This window comes from Theropithecus gelada, chromosome 16 (genome assembly GCF_003255815.1).
Source record: "Theropithecus gelada isolate Dixy chromosome 16, Tgel_1.0, whole genome shotgun sequence".
Classification (NCBI taxonomy): domain Eukaryota; kingdom Metazoa; phylum Chordata; class Mammalia; order Primates; family Cercopithecidae; genus Theropithecus; species Theropithecus gelada.
The window spans coordinates 58,449,724-58,466,611 of NC_037684.1; the positions used below are offsets into that span (position 1 = coordinate 58,449,724).

Genomic DNA, 16,888 nt, shown 5'->3' on the forward strand with positions numbered 1-16,888 from the left:
CCCCCTCCCCTGCTCCCCCCTCCCCTGCTCCCCCCTCCCCTGCTCCCCCCTGCCTCCCTTGTTGCCCCCTCCCCTGTTGCCCCTCCTCTGCTCCCCCCTCCCCCTCCCATTGCCCCCTCCCCTTCCCCTGCTGCCTCCTTCCCCCCACCATCCTGTTACCACAAACTCACTTCCCTGCTCCTACCCTCTTGCCCCTTGGGGATGCTCTCTGGGGCTCAGGCCAATTTGCATACATTTTAATCTATAAAAAATTAAGTGCTCTGGCTGACTCAGACGCTTGGGCTGCATTCTAAGGAGCTGAATAATCTGCTTCTGGGCACAGCCTGATTTGGGGAAGGGGGTGGAGGAGGGGGTGACTAGCAGGAGCTCAACTCTTCCACTGCCACACCCCCAGGGGAAAGATGGGGGGACCCCAGTCACTGAGCCAGGCTCCACACCCCAAGTGTGAGTCTCTTCCAAGGAAGAGGGGGTTCTCCTCCATTCCTAGGGTGAGTTTAGGGGTACAGGGTCTTCCCCACCCACGTCTTCCCCACCCACCCCCTCCCCCAGTGATTCTGGCCTGGCAGCAGATCCCACCGCAGTGTTCTGGCCAGAGCCTCCTCTTCCTGAGGCAGGAGGCATGTAGGTGGCGCCATGTGCTGTGGGGGACCTGTGCCTGGGTCCCCCGTCCTGGGCACCAAGGGCCCTGCCTGTGGTGGGGAGGGAGTGGGGGCCCTGCCTGTGGTGGAGAGGAAGTGGGGTCCTGTGGTGGGGAGGGAGTGGGGGTCCAGGCGAGATGGGGGCTGTGTGTATCCATACAGCCACACCTACGCCCACCGCAGCCTCAGCGTGGGAGTGAGGACCTTTGCGTGTATGTGCGTGCTCACTGCTCTGGGTGGGTGAGTCAGGGCAGGGGGCATCTGTGTTTTGACCCCATGTGTGCCGGACTGAGGGTTGGGGTCCCTCCTGCAGCCTGAGCCTGGGCAGAGGAATGAGGGTCCTCGTGCAGCAACAGTTCCAGGAGCGGTTGCCAGGCTGGGGGAGGTGGCAGCTGTGCCCCTCCTACTCTTTGTTGGCAGAAGTGGCAGCTGCCAACCCAAGGAACTGGAGAAGTAGGGAGAGAGGAGCTGGGCCCTGAGACACCCTCCCAGCACTGGGTCTCTCCCACCCCGCTCCCTGTGTCCCTGTCCCACTGTCCGCCCCTCCACAGGTTCACGGAGGCTGAAGTGATGGTGATGGGTGACGTGACCTATGGGGCTTGCTGTGTGGATGACTTCACGGCGAGGGCCCTGGGAGCTGACTTCTTGGTGCACTACGGCCACAGTTGCCTGGGTATGGCGGGGCCAGGACACCTGGACGGTGGCGGGGCTGGCAGGGGGGCAGGCTGCACACTCATCTTCCCCACGGCAGTGGCTTCTTGTCCTGCTTGGAGACACGAGGTCCCTCCTGGTTTCTGGGGTGGCCTCTGCCTGCCTGCTCTGCAGGTACATCTTTCCTTTGGATTTGGTTGCCTTGGCAACTGTGCTGTGTCCCAGATGCGGGTGTTTGAAAGACTGCTGGTCGTAGAGCAGGCCAGGCCCTGGCCGGGTGACAGAGAAGTCCGATTGAGAAGGCGCTTCTAGGGGACCCGTGACCCCCTCTTCTCCTACCCTGCCCTTTTACCCCCAGGCTGAAGCCACTGGGCCTGGTTGCTCAGAGACCTGAGCCTGGGCCGGGCCCTCTGCTGCTCCTGCCTCCCAAACAGCCCCTGAACTCCTCCCTCCCGCAGTTCCCATGGACACCTCGGCCCAAGACTTCCGGGTGCTGTACGTCTTTGTGGACATCCGGATAGACACTACCCACCTCCTGGACTCTCTCCGCCTCACCTTTCCCCCAGCCACTGCCCTTGCCCTGGTCAGCACCATTCAGTTTGTGTCGACCTTGCAGGTGAGTGGAACGAGGATCCCCGACCTCCCGCAGGGTGGACAGCAGCCGCCCTCTGGCTGTTGCTGGATCCCAGGTGCTCCAGGCTGTTTCTCAGCCCTGGCTCTCCTGCCCAGCCACTGGCTTCCCTTCCCTCGTCATTCCTACAGGCAGCCGCCCAGGAGCTGAAAGCTGAGTACCGTGTGAGTGTCCCACAGTGCAAGCCCCTGTCCCCTGGAGAGATTCTGGGCTGCACATCCCCCCGACTGCCCGAAGAGGTGGAGGCCGTTGTGTAAGTTCAAAATGGGGGCCAAGTACGTCCTAGAGACATGAGTGTATCCTGGGAGGGAGCCTGAGGTTCATCATCCAGGAAAGAAACCAAATCTAATGTTCCTTACCTACCCAAGGTCACACTGCAAGGTGGGGACCAAACAGGGACCAGACTTCAGGTTTACTGTCGCTTTCTCCATTGCCCAGTCCACCACCCAGAAGGCTGTGCAGGGTGGGGGCCGGAGTCAGAGGGGCTGATGCGGGGGATGAGGGTGGGCTGGAAATGGTGGGAGTATAATTGGAGAAGATGGATGGGCACGCCCAGGCTGCAGCCCCATTAATTTACCATCCGGACAGCTAACAAGCAGAAGCAGTGTGTCTCGTGCCGCCTAATTATTTTAGGTAATGGAAATGCTTAATGTTGTGTGAATGCGGCCAGCCTGAGAGCCGACAGCTCCCCCGGCTGGGACCAGGGAAGGGAGCCCCGTTCCTTACTAATATCTGGGAGGGAGGGGCACTCCCTGGCTCAGTCCCACCTCTGGGACTTCAGAGGCTGTTCCCACAGGCCTGACACCCCTGCCCCTAGACAGCTCCACATCAGGGCCTTCCCCAGCCCAGACCTGGCAGCCCTGCTCCCTGAGCTGCATTCCCCCTGTGCCCGCACCACTCGGTTTCTACCCTTGGGGGCTTCAAAGTGTATGTTGGAGGGAGGGACACCCTGAGTGTTAGCCATTCATCAGAATGAAGTGTGGTCTCCAAGAGGGAGGGAAGGAGCTGCCACAGGCAGGTTATCTTCCACACTCTGGAGTCTGCAGGGCTGGGAAGCTACTGTCAGGGACAGCATGTCTGCGGGCACACTTGGTACAGCCTGGGGTTGAGCTGCAGATACACTGCTTCCTAGCTGTTTACTAGTAGGCAAGTTTCTTAACATCCCTGAGCCTCAGTTGTATCTTCTGTAAAATAGGTATACTATACGTATCTTGGAGGATGAGTAGATAGGACTGCGTGAACTAATTCACTTCAGGTACTTAGTCTGTGCCTGGTACATAGAAGGCACAAGTCCAATACACAGTAGCTGTTGGCCAGGCGCGGTGGCTCACGCCTGTAATCCCAACACTTTGGGAGGCCAAGGCAGGAGAATTGCATATGTCCAGGAGTCTGAGACCAGCCTGGGCAACATAATGAAACCCTGTTCTCTCCAAAAAAAAAAAAAGAGAAAGGAAAGAAGAAAAATTGGCTGGGTATGGTGTCCATCCTGTAGTCCCAGCTCCTCAGGAGGCTTAGGTGACAGGATCGCTTGAGCCTGGGAGGTCGAGGCTGCAGTGAGCCGTGATTGAATCACTCAGCCTGGATGACAGAGTAAGACCCTGTCTGAAAACAACAACAACAACAAAATGAAAATGAGGCAGCTATTGTTGTAACTCAGTAACTGGGCCCAAGAGCTAGTTTGGGCAGAAAGTAGCCGTTGTATGCCCTGCGACCTCATGTACAGCATCGATCAGAGGTCCCCAACCCTGGTCCCATGGCCTGTTAGGAACCCTGCCGCACAGTGGAAGGTGAGGGGTGGGCCAGCCAGCATGACCGCCTGAGCGCCACTCCTGTCAGATCCACCGCGGCATGAGATTCTCGTAGCTCAAACCCTGCCGTGACCTGTGTATGTGAGGGATCTAGGCTGCATGATCCTTCTGAGATTCTAATGCCTGATGATCTGAGGTAGGACCGTTTCATCCTGAAACCATCCCCCACTCCCACCCGTGTCTGTGAAAAACTGTCTTCCACAGTGCCAGAAATGTTGGTTACTTGAACACTACTGTCCACATCTGTATGGAGCTTGTAAAGGAGAATCTGTTCCCCAACTTCCAAATGAGGATCTCTAGAACCCCAGGTGGCCTCACCATGGCCGGGCTGCTCCTTCACTCTTCCCCAGAAGCTTGGGGTGGGACAGTTCTTAGATTCTGCATTATGTAAATAGAGTCATCCAGTTCAACCTCCTTATCTCACATGTGAGAACACCAAGGCGAAATGATGGCTTGTCCCAGTTCACACAGAGTCACAGCACAGCCAGCCGGGAACTCAGTCCTCTGGACTTTTTTTTTTGAGGCAGAGTCTCGCTCTGTCACCCAGGTTGGAGTGCAGTGGTACGATCTCGGCTCACTGCAGCCTCCGCCTCCCGGGTTCAAGTGATTCTTCTGCCTCAGCCTCCCCAGTAGCTGGGACTACAGATGCGTGCCACCACGCCCAGCTAAGTTTTTTGTATTTTTAGTAGAGACGGGGTTTCACCTTGCTAGCCGGGATGGTCTTGATCTCCTGACCTCGCGATCTGCCCGCCTCGGCCTCCCAACGTGCTGGGATTACAGGCGTGCGCCACCGTGCCCCGCCAGCCCTGTGGACTTCTAAGCCAGCGAGTGCCTCTTCTGCTGCCCCAAACCACACTCACAGCCTCCTTTCCACCCCTGCAGGTATCTTGGAGATGGCCGCTTCCATCTGGAGTCTGTCATGATTGCCAACCCCAATGTCCCCGCTTATCGGTATGAGCTGGGCCGGGCTGGGCTGACCAGCTGGTGTGGGGTGAGACTCCCGCCACCGAGGCCCTCAATGGGCTGCATCCCCATTTCCTGGCCACTGAGCCACCAGCCCTAAGGGTCTCCGGCACTCGGGCCCTGGATCTGGGCATTAGCTCCAGGGCTGCTGTTGCCTACCCGTCTCCTGGGGTTTCCACTGAAATCCTAAAGCCGCCGTCTCTTGTGTCTGCTCCAGCTGTGGGACAGGTCTTCCTAATGACAATCCCCGCTATTGCCTCTGTTCCTAATTACCTGCGTGGGGCCTAAAGGTTCAGGAGCCCACGGGGCTGAGTCAGGAGCTGTGTGCACAGTCGTAGTCCCCACAGTGGCTGCACTGTGACCCTGACTGCTGCTTTTCCAGGTATGACCCGTACAGCAAAGTCCTGTCCAGAGAGCACTATGACCACCAGCGCATGCGGGCTGCTCGCCAGGAAGCCATAGCCACCGCCCGCTCCGCCAAGTCCTGGGGCCTTATTCTGGGCACTCTGGGCCGCCAGGGCAGTCCTAAGATCCTGGAGGTCAGTGGGCTCAGGACAGCCTCTGGAGGAGGGCAGTGGCTGGGAACACAGCTGGGAAAACCTGTAGGCCACAGGTTCACCTTTGGCTGCTTGACCAGGTGACCCCCACCCTGTCTCCCTCTCCCAACAGCACCTGGAATCTCGACTCCGAGCCTTGGGCCTTTCCTTCGTGAGGCTGCTGCTCTCTGAGATCTTCCCCAGCAAGCTTGGCCTACTTCCCGAGGTGGATGTGTGAGTTCCCCCACCTTACCTGCTTGGCTATGATCGGCTAAAGAGGCTTAGAAGCTGGGTCTTGCCCATCTCGTCTTAAAGGCTGGAGCCAACAGGAATTGCTTCCATGGCCATGGAATTTTAATGTTTACAGAGACCTCCCTGGGAGGGCTAACTGGGTCATCCCTGCTTTGGGACTCTGGGGCTCAGAGGCAATGGCACCATCACATTTGTCCTTGTGAGATGCGTTTGAGTGGTGGCTGACACCTGCCCTGTACCAGGTACTAAATTTGGTTCTGGGGGTACTATCACCAGTGAGCTGCCCTGGAAAGCTCATTGTCGGCAGAGGAAACAGGAGAAAACACGCAACAACACGGTATTCCAAACAGCAGTGGGCCACTGTCTTTACTTTAGGATTCATAAAGCCTGTTAATGAATGGGTGTGCTGGGGCGCTGTCATGGTCTTCTGCATGCTGCTGGCAGAGGAGGCCCTTCCTAGGGTCTGACCTGGCTTCCCTTTGCAGGTGGGTGCAGGTGGCATGTCCACGTCTCTCCATTGACTGGGGCACAGCCTTCCCCAAGCCTCTGCTGACACCCTATGAGGTAACACCAAGCTCTGGGAGAGAGCGGGCTTCAGACGTGGTTCTCAAAGGCGAGGTCTGCAGTGGAGTGGTGTGGGTGGGCAGCATTTCGCTATGTTCATAGATTCCGGAGTCTGACTGTCTCGATTTCTCCAACGGAGTCACCTTTTAGCTGTGTAGCCTTAGGCAAGGCCCTGAACCTCTCTGAACCACACATTTCCCTTCTGTGGTGGGGGACAGTGTGCCCTTCACAGGCCGTCGTGAGGACTGAATTCAGTAATCCAGGAGTGGAAAAACACTGGCGAATGCTATTGTCCGCTCCCCTCCCCCAGGCGGCCGTGGCTCTGAGGGACATTTCCTGGCAGCAGCCCTACCCGATGGACTTCTACGCTGGCAGCTCCTTGGGGCCTTGGACGGTGAACCACGGCCTGGACCGGCGTCCCCAGACCCCGGGCCGACCCGCGCGGGGGAAGGTAGGCGGGGGCTGCCTGGAGGGAGGAGAGACCGCGCCTGGGCACTGGCCGCCTCCCTGGCGACACGAGCCGAGGCCGCCGCCCTGCGACCGCGACGGGAAATGCACAGGAGCGGAGGGAAATGCAGGGTCGCAGAAACGAGACCCTGACCAAAGTCTGCAACCTCAGGTGCAGGAGGGGTCCACGCATCCCCCTTCAGCCGTGGCTTGCGAGGACTGCGGCTGCAGAGACAAGAAGGTGGCGCCGCTTGCTCCTTGACAAGCTCCGGGGCCTCAGGTATCCGCCCTTGCTCTGGCTGCGCCCCGCCCTTTGCCGTTGTCATGGGAACGCCTTGGCGCTCCAAGGCCCGCCTTCGGGGTGTGGCGGACTATTGGCTCCGCCCTTTGCATTCTACTTCCGGTCGGGGAAAGACCGCTTCCGGTGCTTCCGTCGCTCCTTGCCGGTCATAATGGCCGCGCAGCGACCCCTGCGGGTCCTGTGCCTGGCGGGCTTCCGGCAGAGCGAGCGGGGCTTCCGCGAGAAGACCGGGGCGCTGAGGAAGGCGCTGCGGGCCCGCGCCGAACTCGTGTGCCTCAGCGGCCCGCACCCGGTCCCCGACGCCCCGGGCCCCGAGGGCGCCAGATCAGACTTCGGTGAGACAAGCCCTACTCCGGAAATACACTCAGTTTTCTCCCTCTTGTTTCGTCCCCTCGACACCCCTCAGCATCCCCCACCCTGCGTCCACCCTCATTCCTCCCACCCAGTCCACACCCTTCGTTTCTCGCGGCCCATACCCTCTTGCTCAAACTGCAGCCTGTCCTCCCAGGCTTCCGCCTTCGTCGTCTTCCTCCGCTGTCTCCTGTTCAGGCCAATCCATTCCCCGCCTCTCATTTCCCCCAGACTTTCGCCTCGATTCCCTCTTTTCCTGTCATCTGGAACCCTCCCGCCCTTTCTCATTTCTTTCCTTCCTGGAGCCTCTCATGCCCTAATCCCATCCTCTTTCCCCATACCGCTGTAGGGTCCTGCCCTCCAGAGGAGCAGCCTCGAGGCTGGTGGTTTTCAGAGCAGGAGGCGGACGTTTTCTCCGCATTGGAAGAGCCCGCCGTATGCAGGGGCCTGGAGGAATCCCTGGGGATGGTGGCGCAGGCACTCAGCAGGCTGGGGCCTTTTGACGGCCTTCTTGGTTTCAGCCAGGGGGCTGCGCTAGCAGCCTTTATATGTGCCCTGGGCCAGGCAGGCGATCCCCGCTTCCCCTTGCCACGGTTTATCATCTTGGTATCTGGTTTCTGTCCCCGGGGCCTTGGGTTCAAGGAATCCATCCTGCAAAGGCCCTTGTCATTGCCTTCACTCCATGTTTTCGGGGACACTGACAAAGTCATCCCCTCTCAGGAGAGTATGCAATTGGCCAGCCGATTCCCCGGAGCCATCACCCTCACCCACTCTGGTGGCCACTTCATTCCAGCAGCTGCAGCCCAGCGTCAGGCCTACCTCAAGTTCTTGGACCAGTTTGCAGAGTGAAAGATCAAGAAATGTCTCTGCTCCTACATCCAGCCCCTCTTGGGGTAGCCTTCATCATCTGTGCCCTCCCAGGGCCCTCCACTGCTGTGAGTGCGCCTCACCAGGACCAGTTAAGAGACAACTATCAATTCTTGAGACCCAAATTATATGGACCCTGCCTTGTTTTGAAGAAAAGGGGAGCACAAGGCCTTAATGGACATTGACTTGTGAAACTCAAACATGAAAATGATTGGAGAGCCCTGGATTAGGAGGGTGACATGGGGAAGACAGAGGCTGGCACCACGGTGACTGCCACATAATAAAGTGGTGATTTGGATTTTGAGCATCTTTTTCCTGGTACACACACAAAAAATTTTATAATGGAAGTCGGTTTCTTGGCCATCTACATGGTCTTCTGGGCAGCACCAAGCAGGGAGATGTTTCCAGCTGTGAGTCCCAGGACAAGCTCCTGCATGGGGGCACATACTCACATGTTATTGGTGGAAGTTTGAAGGCCCAAACTGAAGGGAAGGAGGCCTCGGTGGCACAATCAGGGAGGAATATACATCTGAGAAGTTTTGGGAAGACATCACCTGACAAGGCTGCCTGAACCACAGTAATTTAGTCTTCTCTATCCAGATCCCTGAGAGCTGTGTGCTGGTCTTCTCTCAAAACCTGGCTGTGTTCCCCGCTTCTCCCTAAGTGCTCTAACCTCGCTGAACTATGAGCTTGAAGGGTGGTTGATGCCAGACCTTGGGTGGAGGCCAGAGACAGTACAGAACAAACAGCCTCTTCCTAATTTGATCCCATCTTCAGGGTTTCTGAGATTGATGCTATTCTTTAGTGACTACAGCCAAGGCCTAAGCAATCCAGCTGGTTTTCTCTTTGGGGAGTGTAGTTAGTTGTTCTTGGATACTTTGAGGATTGTTCAGTTTCTTTTTTTTTTTTTTTTTTGAGACGGAGTCTCGCTCTGTCGCCCAGGCTGGAGTGCAGTGGCCGGATCTCAGCTCACTGCAAGCTCCGCCTCCCGGGTTCACGCCATTCTCCGGCCTCAGCCTCCGGAGTAGCTGGGACTACAGGCGCCCGCCACCTCGCCCGGCTAGTTTTTTGTATTTCTTAATAGAGACGGGGTTTCACCGTGTTAGCCAGGATGGTCTCGATCTCCTGACCTCGTGATCCGCCCGTCTCGGCCTCCCAAAGTGCTGGGATTACAGGCTTGAGCCACCGCGCCCGGCCTGTTCAGTTTCTTTCTTTCTTTCTTTCTTTTTTTTTTTGAGACAGGCTCACTCTGTCATCCAGGCTGGGGAGCAGTAGCCAAGATCCTGGCTCACTGCAATCTCGACCTCCTGGGTTCACGTAATTCTGTCTCAGCCTCCTGAGTAGCTGGCATTACAGGCATGCGCCGCCATGCCTGGCTAATTTCTATATTTTTTTGTAGAGAGAGGGTTTTGCCATGTTGCCCAGGCTGGTCTCAAACTCTTTAGCTCAAACAATCCACCTGCCTCAGCCTCCCAAAGTGCTAGAGTTAATAGGCCTGAGCCACTACACCTAGCTAGGATTGCCCACTCTTTCTTCTCTTTACTTTTAAAGACAAGGTCTGGGCCAGGCGTGGTGGCTCACACCTGTAATCCCAGCACTTTGGGAGGCCGAGGCGGGCGGATCACAAGGTCAGGAGATCGAGACCATTCTGGCTAACATGGTGAAACCCCGTCTCTACTAAAAATACAAAAAATTAGCCGGGCGTGGTGGTGGGTACCTGTAGTCCCAGCTACTTCGGGAGGCTGAGGCAGGAGAATCGCTCGAACCCAGGAGGCAGAGCTTGCAGTGAGCCAAGATTGTGCCATTGCACTCCAGCCTGGGTGACAGAGAGAGACTCCGTCTCAAAATAAATAAATAAAAGACAAGGTCTGACTCTGTCACCCAGGCTGGAGTGCAGTGGCACAGTCTTGATGGCCTCTGCCTCCTGGGCTCAAGCCATCCATCCTCCCACCTCAGCCTCCCAAGTAGCTGGGGCTGCAGGTGCACATCACCATGCCTGGCTAATTTTTGTATTTTTTGTAGAGAAGGGTTTCACCATCTCGTGTGTGATGGTCTCCAACTTGTGAGCTCAAGCAATCCACCTGTCCCGGCCTCTCAAAGTGCTGGAATTAGAGGCGTGAGCCACCTCACCTGGCCAATTGCCCACTCTTCACGATTTGCCTCCCATGTCCAGTGCCACCTGACAGCCCCCCCGCACCCCACACATACTGTGTTTTCTGACTTCTGCCTCTGCAAGACAAGAAGCCTGTTCTTTTTCTGGATGATCACACCAACTCCTGTTTAGCCCTCAGGCATAGTTGCCAGGGAGCTAAGCAACTGAGCAGCAATTGTGGTCAGGGACACAGTACAAATACTCCAGCCCATTTTTCTGACAACCAGACCGACATCCCTTAGGTTACCGAAAGTTCCAGGTTCCTCACTACAGAGAGTAGTAGCTGTCCAAAATTAAAAACAAAACAAAAAAACAGAAACAGGAATTATCCACCCAGAGACCCAGTTACTGGGTGTGGAAAGTGTGTGTGGGGAGGGGTGGGAGGTGGTTCTCCCTTGCTTCAGTTGGCTTCTGCCTTTGCTGTTTTAAGGAATCTTCTCCTTCAGCAAAAGGAGGAGACTTTGGAATTGATTGATTACACAGACTGTGGTATCTGACCCATTGAATTTTAGAAAAACTTATGATTTAAAGTTTCAGAAATTGCACAGAAAAATTCAGATTTCTGGCTTCTCTGGAAATGATAGATTTGCAGTTCAGGGCTCCCATATCCTCATGGCAATCATAGGCTGCCCCCTTGAGCACAGTCCCAAGAGGTGAAAATGACTTGCATACCCCAGCTGCTTGGGATTATTGAGGATGAAAGTAGAGAGGGGGAGAAGTATTGGGGAGTGAATTTTAAGCCAAGGCTTAACATTAGAAGTGGGGTGGGTACAGCGCAGCAGTAGCAGGTGGAGCAGAAGGGCTCCTGGTCGGGGTGAGGATTCCTCCTGAGAACTATACTGTCCAAGCTAGAGGGAAACATGGGATCCACTAGTTCTCAACAAGTGGAACAGGTCACTTCCCATCATGCTGTCCAGGAGTAAGAGAGACTCTTAGGGGGTTGTGCCCTCTCCCCACCCTCAATGCGCAGAGTCTGTGGACCATCTACATCCAGATCATTTGTTAAAACCTGAATTCTGGCCCTGCGCGCTGGTTCATGCCTGTAATGCCAGCACTCTGGGAGGCCGAGGCGGGCGGATCACCTGAGGTCGGGAGTTTGAGGCCAGCCAGATCAACAGAGAAAAACTCTGTCTCTGCTAAAAATACAAAATTAGCTGGCCATGGTGGCGCATACCTGTAATCCCAGCTACTCGGGAGGCTGAGGCAGGAGAATCGCTTGAACCTGGGAGGCAAAGGTTGCAGTAAGCCAAGATTGCGCTGTTGCACTCCAGCCTGGGCAACAAGAGCAAAACTCCGTCTCAAAATAATAATAATAATAATAATAATAATAAGTAGCTGGGTGTGGTGGCATGCACCTGTAATCCTAGCTACTTGGGAGGCTGAGGTGGGAGAATCGCTTGAACCCGGGAGGTGGAGGTTGCAGTGAGCCGAAATTGTGCCACTGCATTCCAGCTTGGGTGGCAGAGTGAGACTCCGTCTCAAAAAAACAAACCAACTTGAATTATGGGGCCAACTCCAGATGTACTGAGTCAGAATCACTGGGACCCAGGAATCTGCATTTTGGCAAATTGCCCCCATCATTCCCAAGCAGGGTATTTGAAAAACCACTGCCTTAGGGGTTGAAGAAAAGTCTCTGCTGAGGGTGTGTTATTTGAAAAAACCCCTAGTGTGACTCTCATGCAACCCACCAGGGAGGGGAGCAAGCTCCCCAGAAGAATCACTGGTTAAACATTTTCAATTTATAGCAAAGGAAAATTAGGTCCGAAGGATAGAAATAGGAATAGCATTCATTCATTCATTCGTTCAGAGACGGAGTCTCGCTCTGTCACCCAGGCTGGAGTGCAGTGGTACAGTCTCCGCTCTCTGCGACCTCCACCTCCCGAGTTCGAGTGATTCTCCTGCCTCAGCCTCCTGAGTAGCTGGGACTACAGGTGTGCATCACCACTCCCAGCTAATTTTTGCATTTTTAGTAGAGACAGGGTTTCGCCATGTTGGCCAGGCTGGTCTCGAACCCCTGATCTCAAGTGATCTCACCTCAGCCTCCCAAAGTGTTGGGATTACAGGCGTGAGCCACTGCGCCCGGCCAGAATAGCATTTATTGAGTACTAACTGTACAGCAGACATTGTAATAAGCAAACGCTTTAATGTTGCCTAATTTAGGGCCAGGTGCAATTGCTCATGCCTGTAATCCCAGCACTTTGGGAGGCTGAGGCATGAGGATCAGTTGAGCTCAGGAGTTCAAGACCATCCTTGGCTACACAGTAAGACTCCCTCTCTACAAATAATTTAAAAGTTAGCTGGGTGTGGTGGCATGCACCTTTGGTCCCAGCTACTCGGGAGGCTCAGGTGGGAGGATCACTTGAGCCCAGGAGTTTGAGGCTGCAGTAAGCTGTGATTGTGCCACTGTATTCCAGCCTGGGAGACAGAGCTAGACAGACCCTGTCTCCAAAAAAAAAAAAAAAAAATACAAAAATTGGCTGTGGGTGGTGGCACACACCTGTAGTCCTAACTACTCAGGATGCTGAGACAGAGAATTGCTTGAACCTGGGACGGGGATGTTGCAATGAGCCAGGATCATGCCACTGCACTTCAGCCTGGGCGACAGAGCAAGACTATGTCTCAGAAAAAAAATAAATAAAATTATATATACACACATATATATATAAAACATATATGTTATATATTAGGAGATATATATATATATATATAGCTTAAACCTCACAACTTCATGTTTAATCTCACAACTTCACGAGGTAGGTACCATTAGTATTGTTATTTGAGACGGAGTGTCACTCAGCCACCCAGACTGGAGTTCAGTGGTGCGATCTCGGCTCACTGCAACCTCCGCTTCCCAGGTTCAAGTGATTCTAGTGCCTCAGCCTCCTGAGTAGCTGGAATGACTGGCAAACACCACCATGGCCGGCTAATTTTTTGTGTTTTTAGTAGAGACAGAGTTTGACTATGTTGGCCAGGCTGGATTATTATTATTAAGACAGGGTCTACCTCTGTCAGTGGGTGCAGGATCATGGCCCACTGCAGCCTCAACCTCTTGGGCTCAAGTGACCCTCCCGCCTTAGCCTCCTGAGTAGCTTAGCTGAGACTACAGGGGCCACCTATCACACTGGCCTTTTTTTTTTTTTAAGAGATGGGGTTTCACTATGTTGCCCAGGCTGGTCTCGAACTCCTGGGCTCAGGCAGTCCTCCAGCCTCGGCTCCCCCTGCAAAATGTTGTGATTACAGGCATGAGCCATGTCTCCCAGCTCTAAAGATTTTTTTTTTTTTTTTTTGAGACAGGGTCTCATTCTGTCATCCAGGCTGGAGTACAGTGGCGCAATCACGGCTCGCTGCAGCCTCAACCTCCCAGCCTCAAGCAATCCTCCCACCTCAACTTCCCAAGTAGCTGGGACTACAGGTGTGCAAAACTAATTTTCTTTTTTTTTCTTCTTTATTTCTTTTTTATAGAGATAGGGGTTGCATTGTATTGCCCAGGCTCGTCTTGAACTCCTGGGCTCAAGTAATCCTCCCACCTCTGCCTCCCAAAGTGCTGGGATTACAGGCCTGAGCCACCATGCCTGGCCCCTAAATGATTTCTAAGATGCTAAACAACCCTGACATTGTATGGTCAATCCTCTGGTTCTTTCCCCTCTGACCACACTCTGACCTCTTCTCAGAACATCCCAACCATTTCTCTTTTCTACCTCTGATTCCTCCTTTAATTCCTAAAGCTCTTAGGAAAGAGAGCCCCCTTAGCAAGGAACCCCCTCAAAAGCCCCAGGCCCAGAGTGAACCTGGGAGGCGGAGCTTGCAGTGAGCCGAGATAGTGCCACTGCACTCCAGCCTGGGCGACAGAGTGAGACCGTCTCAGAAGAAAAAAGAAAAAGTGTATGTATAACATACATATAATATAGATTATATATATAAGACAATAAATATATATAGCCTAACGCTCAAGGTGTACCCCCCGCATCCCGTTCATTCTGCCTAAGTGCCCAGAGCTGGGGTCCCCTCCCAACACCACCCCCTCACAAACATGTAGCAGCCTAACGGAATACTTAAGATCAAAATAACATTCTGCTGTTTTCGGATTTTTACTTACATGATCCTATTTAATCCTCACAATGCACCTGCCGAGGAGAAGAGATTATTATCCCGTTTTACAGAAAGCTCGGAAACAGAACATGGCCCCTTAAATAACCACCAGCTGCTGCTGATGCCAGGTTGAACCTCCGGCTTCCCAGAGCACTACACCCAGTAGTACACTGCAGTCCACCCACTGACATCCACTGGAACCCAGAAACAAGTGCGTTTTAATCTGCAAGACCTCGGGGCCCTGGGGAGGTGGAATGGCTAGCACGTGGGTGTTGATTAGCTGGAAAACCGGCACCGAGTGTCTTAGAAGTCCTTCACAAAGGCGCGGGGTGGGGAGTGAAGCGGGGGGAGTGGGGCGTGAGACATTAAGAAAAATTGGATTACTGTGTGGTGGGCTGGGTTGCATTAACCATTCCCAACACTATCTCCGGGCAAGTCTCACACCTGATATTCAATAGACATCCCCTGCAGTGGGTGATGTTGGCAGTGGCAGGCGACACATACAATATTTTTAGGGGTCCTTGTTCACACTTGACCTGCACCAGAGGACTTCAGCCCCTGTGGTATTCACTCCTCTTTAGGGCTAATTTGAGAAACTGTCTCAAATTGGAATCCAACACCTAGAGACAGGCTGAGGTGGGCATGCTGATCTGTTGAGACGCTTCGGGGACCAGGTTAACTTTACAAGCGCACTGGCTTCCAGAGGGCTGGGGACCCTTCTTATCCTCCTAGCTCAGAGGGAAAAGGGGGGTGGAGGGAGGAGAGGCTGTGGCTCTATCAGGAAAGGGATTCAAGGGTTTACTCTTCGCCCAACGCCCACTTCAGCTGGGGGTTCCTGGAAGAACGGGGCTGTGGAGTATTTCAGAAAACTCCTCCCTCTACTGTCTTCAGGCCCCAGGAGACAAACCTTGTTCCAAGCCTCCTGGTCCCAGTGGCTTCCCTCCCACCGAAATCGAAAGAACCCGAGTCCCAGCCCGACCCCTTCTCTCGCCGAGCCCTGGCTGGGATACCTTGTCCGGGAGGGCAGCACGGCCTCAGTCTGGCCGCCAGACGCACTCCGCAGGCCGCGCGCGCGCTCGAGCCTCGATGGACTCAGCCGCCAGCCCCGGGAGGCCGCCTCCCTGCGCAGCACCTCCTGCCACCCGCGCGGGCACGTGGGATCTTGACTCGCTGCCCCCGCCTCCTCCTGCTCCGCGTCCCCCGCCCGCGGCTCGGGGCGCGGCGTGGCGCGGCGCGTGGGCGTGCTGCGGGGCGACCATGGCTGTAGACTGTTACCTCCAGTTCCCACAGTAACAATCGAAAGCCACGGTTGCCCTGGAGACGCGGGGGCGGGGCGCGCGGACGGCGCCGGCGCGGGGCGGGCTGACGTCAGGGCCGCGGGGGGCCGGGCGGGGCAGTGGGGGCCGAGGAGCGCGCGTGGGCCGCCGCCCCTCGCAGTCCCTAGGGACCCGGACGGGGCGGCCCGATGGCGGCGTCTGCGTTGATCAGCACCGCGGACAGCGGCGGCGCGGGCAGCGGGCCGGGGGCCGGGCCCTGAGGGACGCGGACTGGGGGTCCCGGGGCGCGGCGGCGGCCGGGGCCGCGGTCCTGGGGCGGGGCCAGGCGTCGGTGGCCGTGACTGGAGACTGTTACTGAGGGCGGCCCGGGCAGTAAGCAGTCTAGAGCCAAGGTGCCGGCGCGCTGTCCGGGCGGGGTGCCCCGGTCGCCCCGGTTGGGGGCGCTGCTGCTCCGCCTCCCCCGCGTCTCCCGCCCTGTCCCGCCCGGCGCTCGCGACCAGGCACGCGGCCCCTGACGTCAGAGGGCCGTGACGTCAAAGATGTCCCAGAGGGGGCACTTCCGGCGGGGGGCGGGGGCGGGGGCGGGGCGGGCCCTGCCGAGGCCCCGCCCCCCGGTCCTGAGAGGACAGCTCCGCTCGCAGAGGCGGGAAGCCGTGGGCGCCACGGGACCCGCTGGACGGGACCGGCCGGGGAGGGGCGCCCGGCGCCATGCGGGGCGGGGGTCCCAGGAGGGCCGAGGAGGCGGGGGTGGGCGTCCGTCTGTCGCCTGCACCCCCGCTCAGCCGGCCCGGGCAGCGAGGCTGAGTCACCGCGCCGCAGGGAGGGAGAGGAGGGGCGCGTCCCCTGGGGCGCCAGCACCTTCGCCCCACTTTCCCGGGAGGATGGCGCAGGAGCCCCAAGAAAGCCGGGGGGGTCTCCGAGGTCGGTCCTCCACTGGATGCTCCTCCGAAGTAGCTGCGTCTCCATCGGGCGCCGGCAGGTGCTGCGCGGGCTCGTGTCGTCTCTGGCCCCGGCTCCACAGCCGCGAGGGGACCCCGGTGCCCCCCGCCCGCCCCCGTCCCCACCCCGGAGGGGCCGCCCCACCCGCCGCCTGCCCGTCCCTTCCTCGCCTTCCCGTCCATGTCCGCACATCTGTCCCTCCGCGGCCGGTCCGTCCCGCTTACCTGGCGGACCGCGTCGCCACTGCCCGGTCGCCTCCCGCAGCCTGGCCGGCGCGGCGGCTTTTATAGGCGCGCGTAGTACTCGTGCGGCGGCTCATTCATGCGGCCGCGGCTCCTACACACTGACGCGCTGCCGACGTCAGCGGGGAATTTAGGAAATGGGAAAAGGGGCTATTTATAGTGGCGAGGCGGGGGGTGGGG

The 16,888-nt window shown here is 56.7% G+C and overlaps 2 protein-coding genes across 6 annotated transcripts in view; both read left to right on the forward strand.

Moving 5' to 3' along the window:
• The window catches only part of DPH1 (diphthamide biosynthesis 1), a 13,595-nt gene extending 4,816 nt beyond the window's left edge, over positions 1–8,779 (forward strand). For 2 of the 5 annotated variants that reach the window (XM_025362225.1, XM_025362222.1), the window contains 10 exons: positions 1,190–1,311; positions 1,748–1,905; positions 2,052–2,173; positions 4,611–4,679; positions 5,074–5,230; positions 5,361–5,461; positions 5,965–6,043; positions 6,354–6,494; positions 6,663–6,770; positions 7,492–8,779. In XM_025362225.1, coding sequence (XP_025218010.1) covers positions 1,190–1,311; positions 1,748–1,905; positions 2,052–2,173; positions 4,611–4,679; positions 5,074–5,230; positions 5,361–5,461; positions 5,965–6,043; positions 6,354–6,494; positions 6,663–6,752 — 1,039 coding nt within the window. In that variant the 3' untranslated portion in view covers positions 6,753–6,770; positions 7,492–8,779. Of the gene's footprint in view, positions 1–1,189; positions 1,312–1,747; positions 1,906–2,051; positions 2,174–4,610; positions 4,680–5,073; positions 5,231–5,360; positions 5,462–5,964; positions 6,044–6,353; positions 6,495–6,662; positions 6,773–7,491 lie in introns of those variants that run through there. The other 3 variants (XM_025362224.1, XM_025362226.1, XM_025362223.1) reach the window with 3 other exon arrangements.
• On the forward strand, positions 6,885–8,307 carry OVCA2 (OVCA2, serine hydrolase domain containing). Its single transcript, XM_025362228.1, has 2 exons — positions 6,885–7,126; positions 7,492–8,307. Exons 1-2 carry the CDS (start codon positions 6,943–6,945, stop codon positions 7,989–7,991), a joined length of 684 nt encoding a protein of 227 aa, XP_025218013.1. The 5' UTR covers positions 6,885–6,942; the 3' UTR covers positions 7,992–8,307.
• Positions 8,780–16,888: the final 8,109 nt, after the last annotated feature.

Coding starts and splice junctions, on each gene's coding strand:
- OVCA2 (XM_025362228.1), top strand. CDS start 6,943: ATGGCCGCGCAGCGACCCCTGCGGGTCCTGTGCCTGGCGGGCTTCCGG. Junction 7,127..7,491: donor GGGCGCCAGATCAGACTTCG/GTGAGACAAGCC, acceptor ATACCGCTGTAG/GGTCCTGCCCTCCAGAGGAG.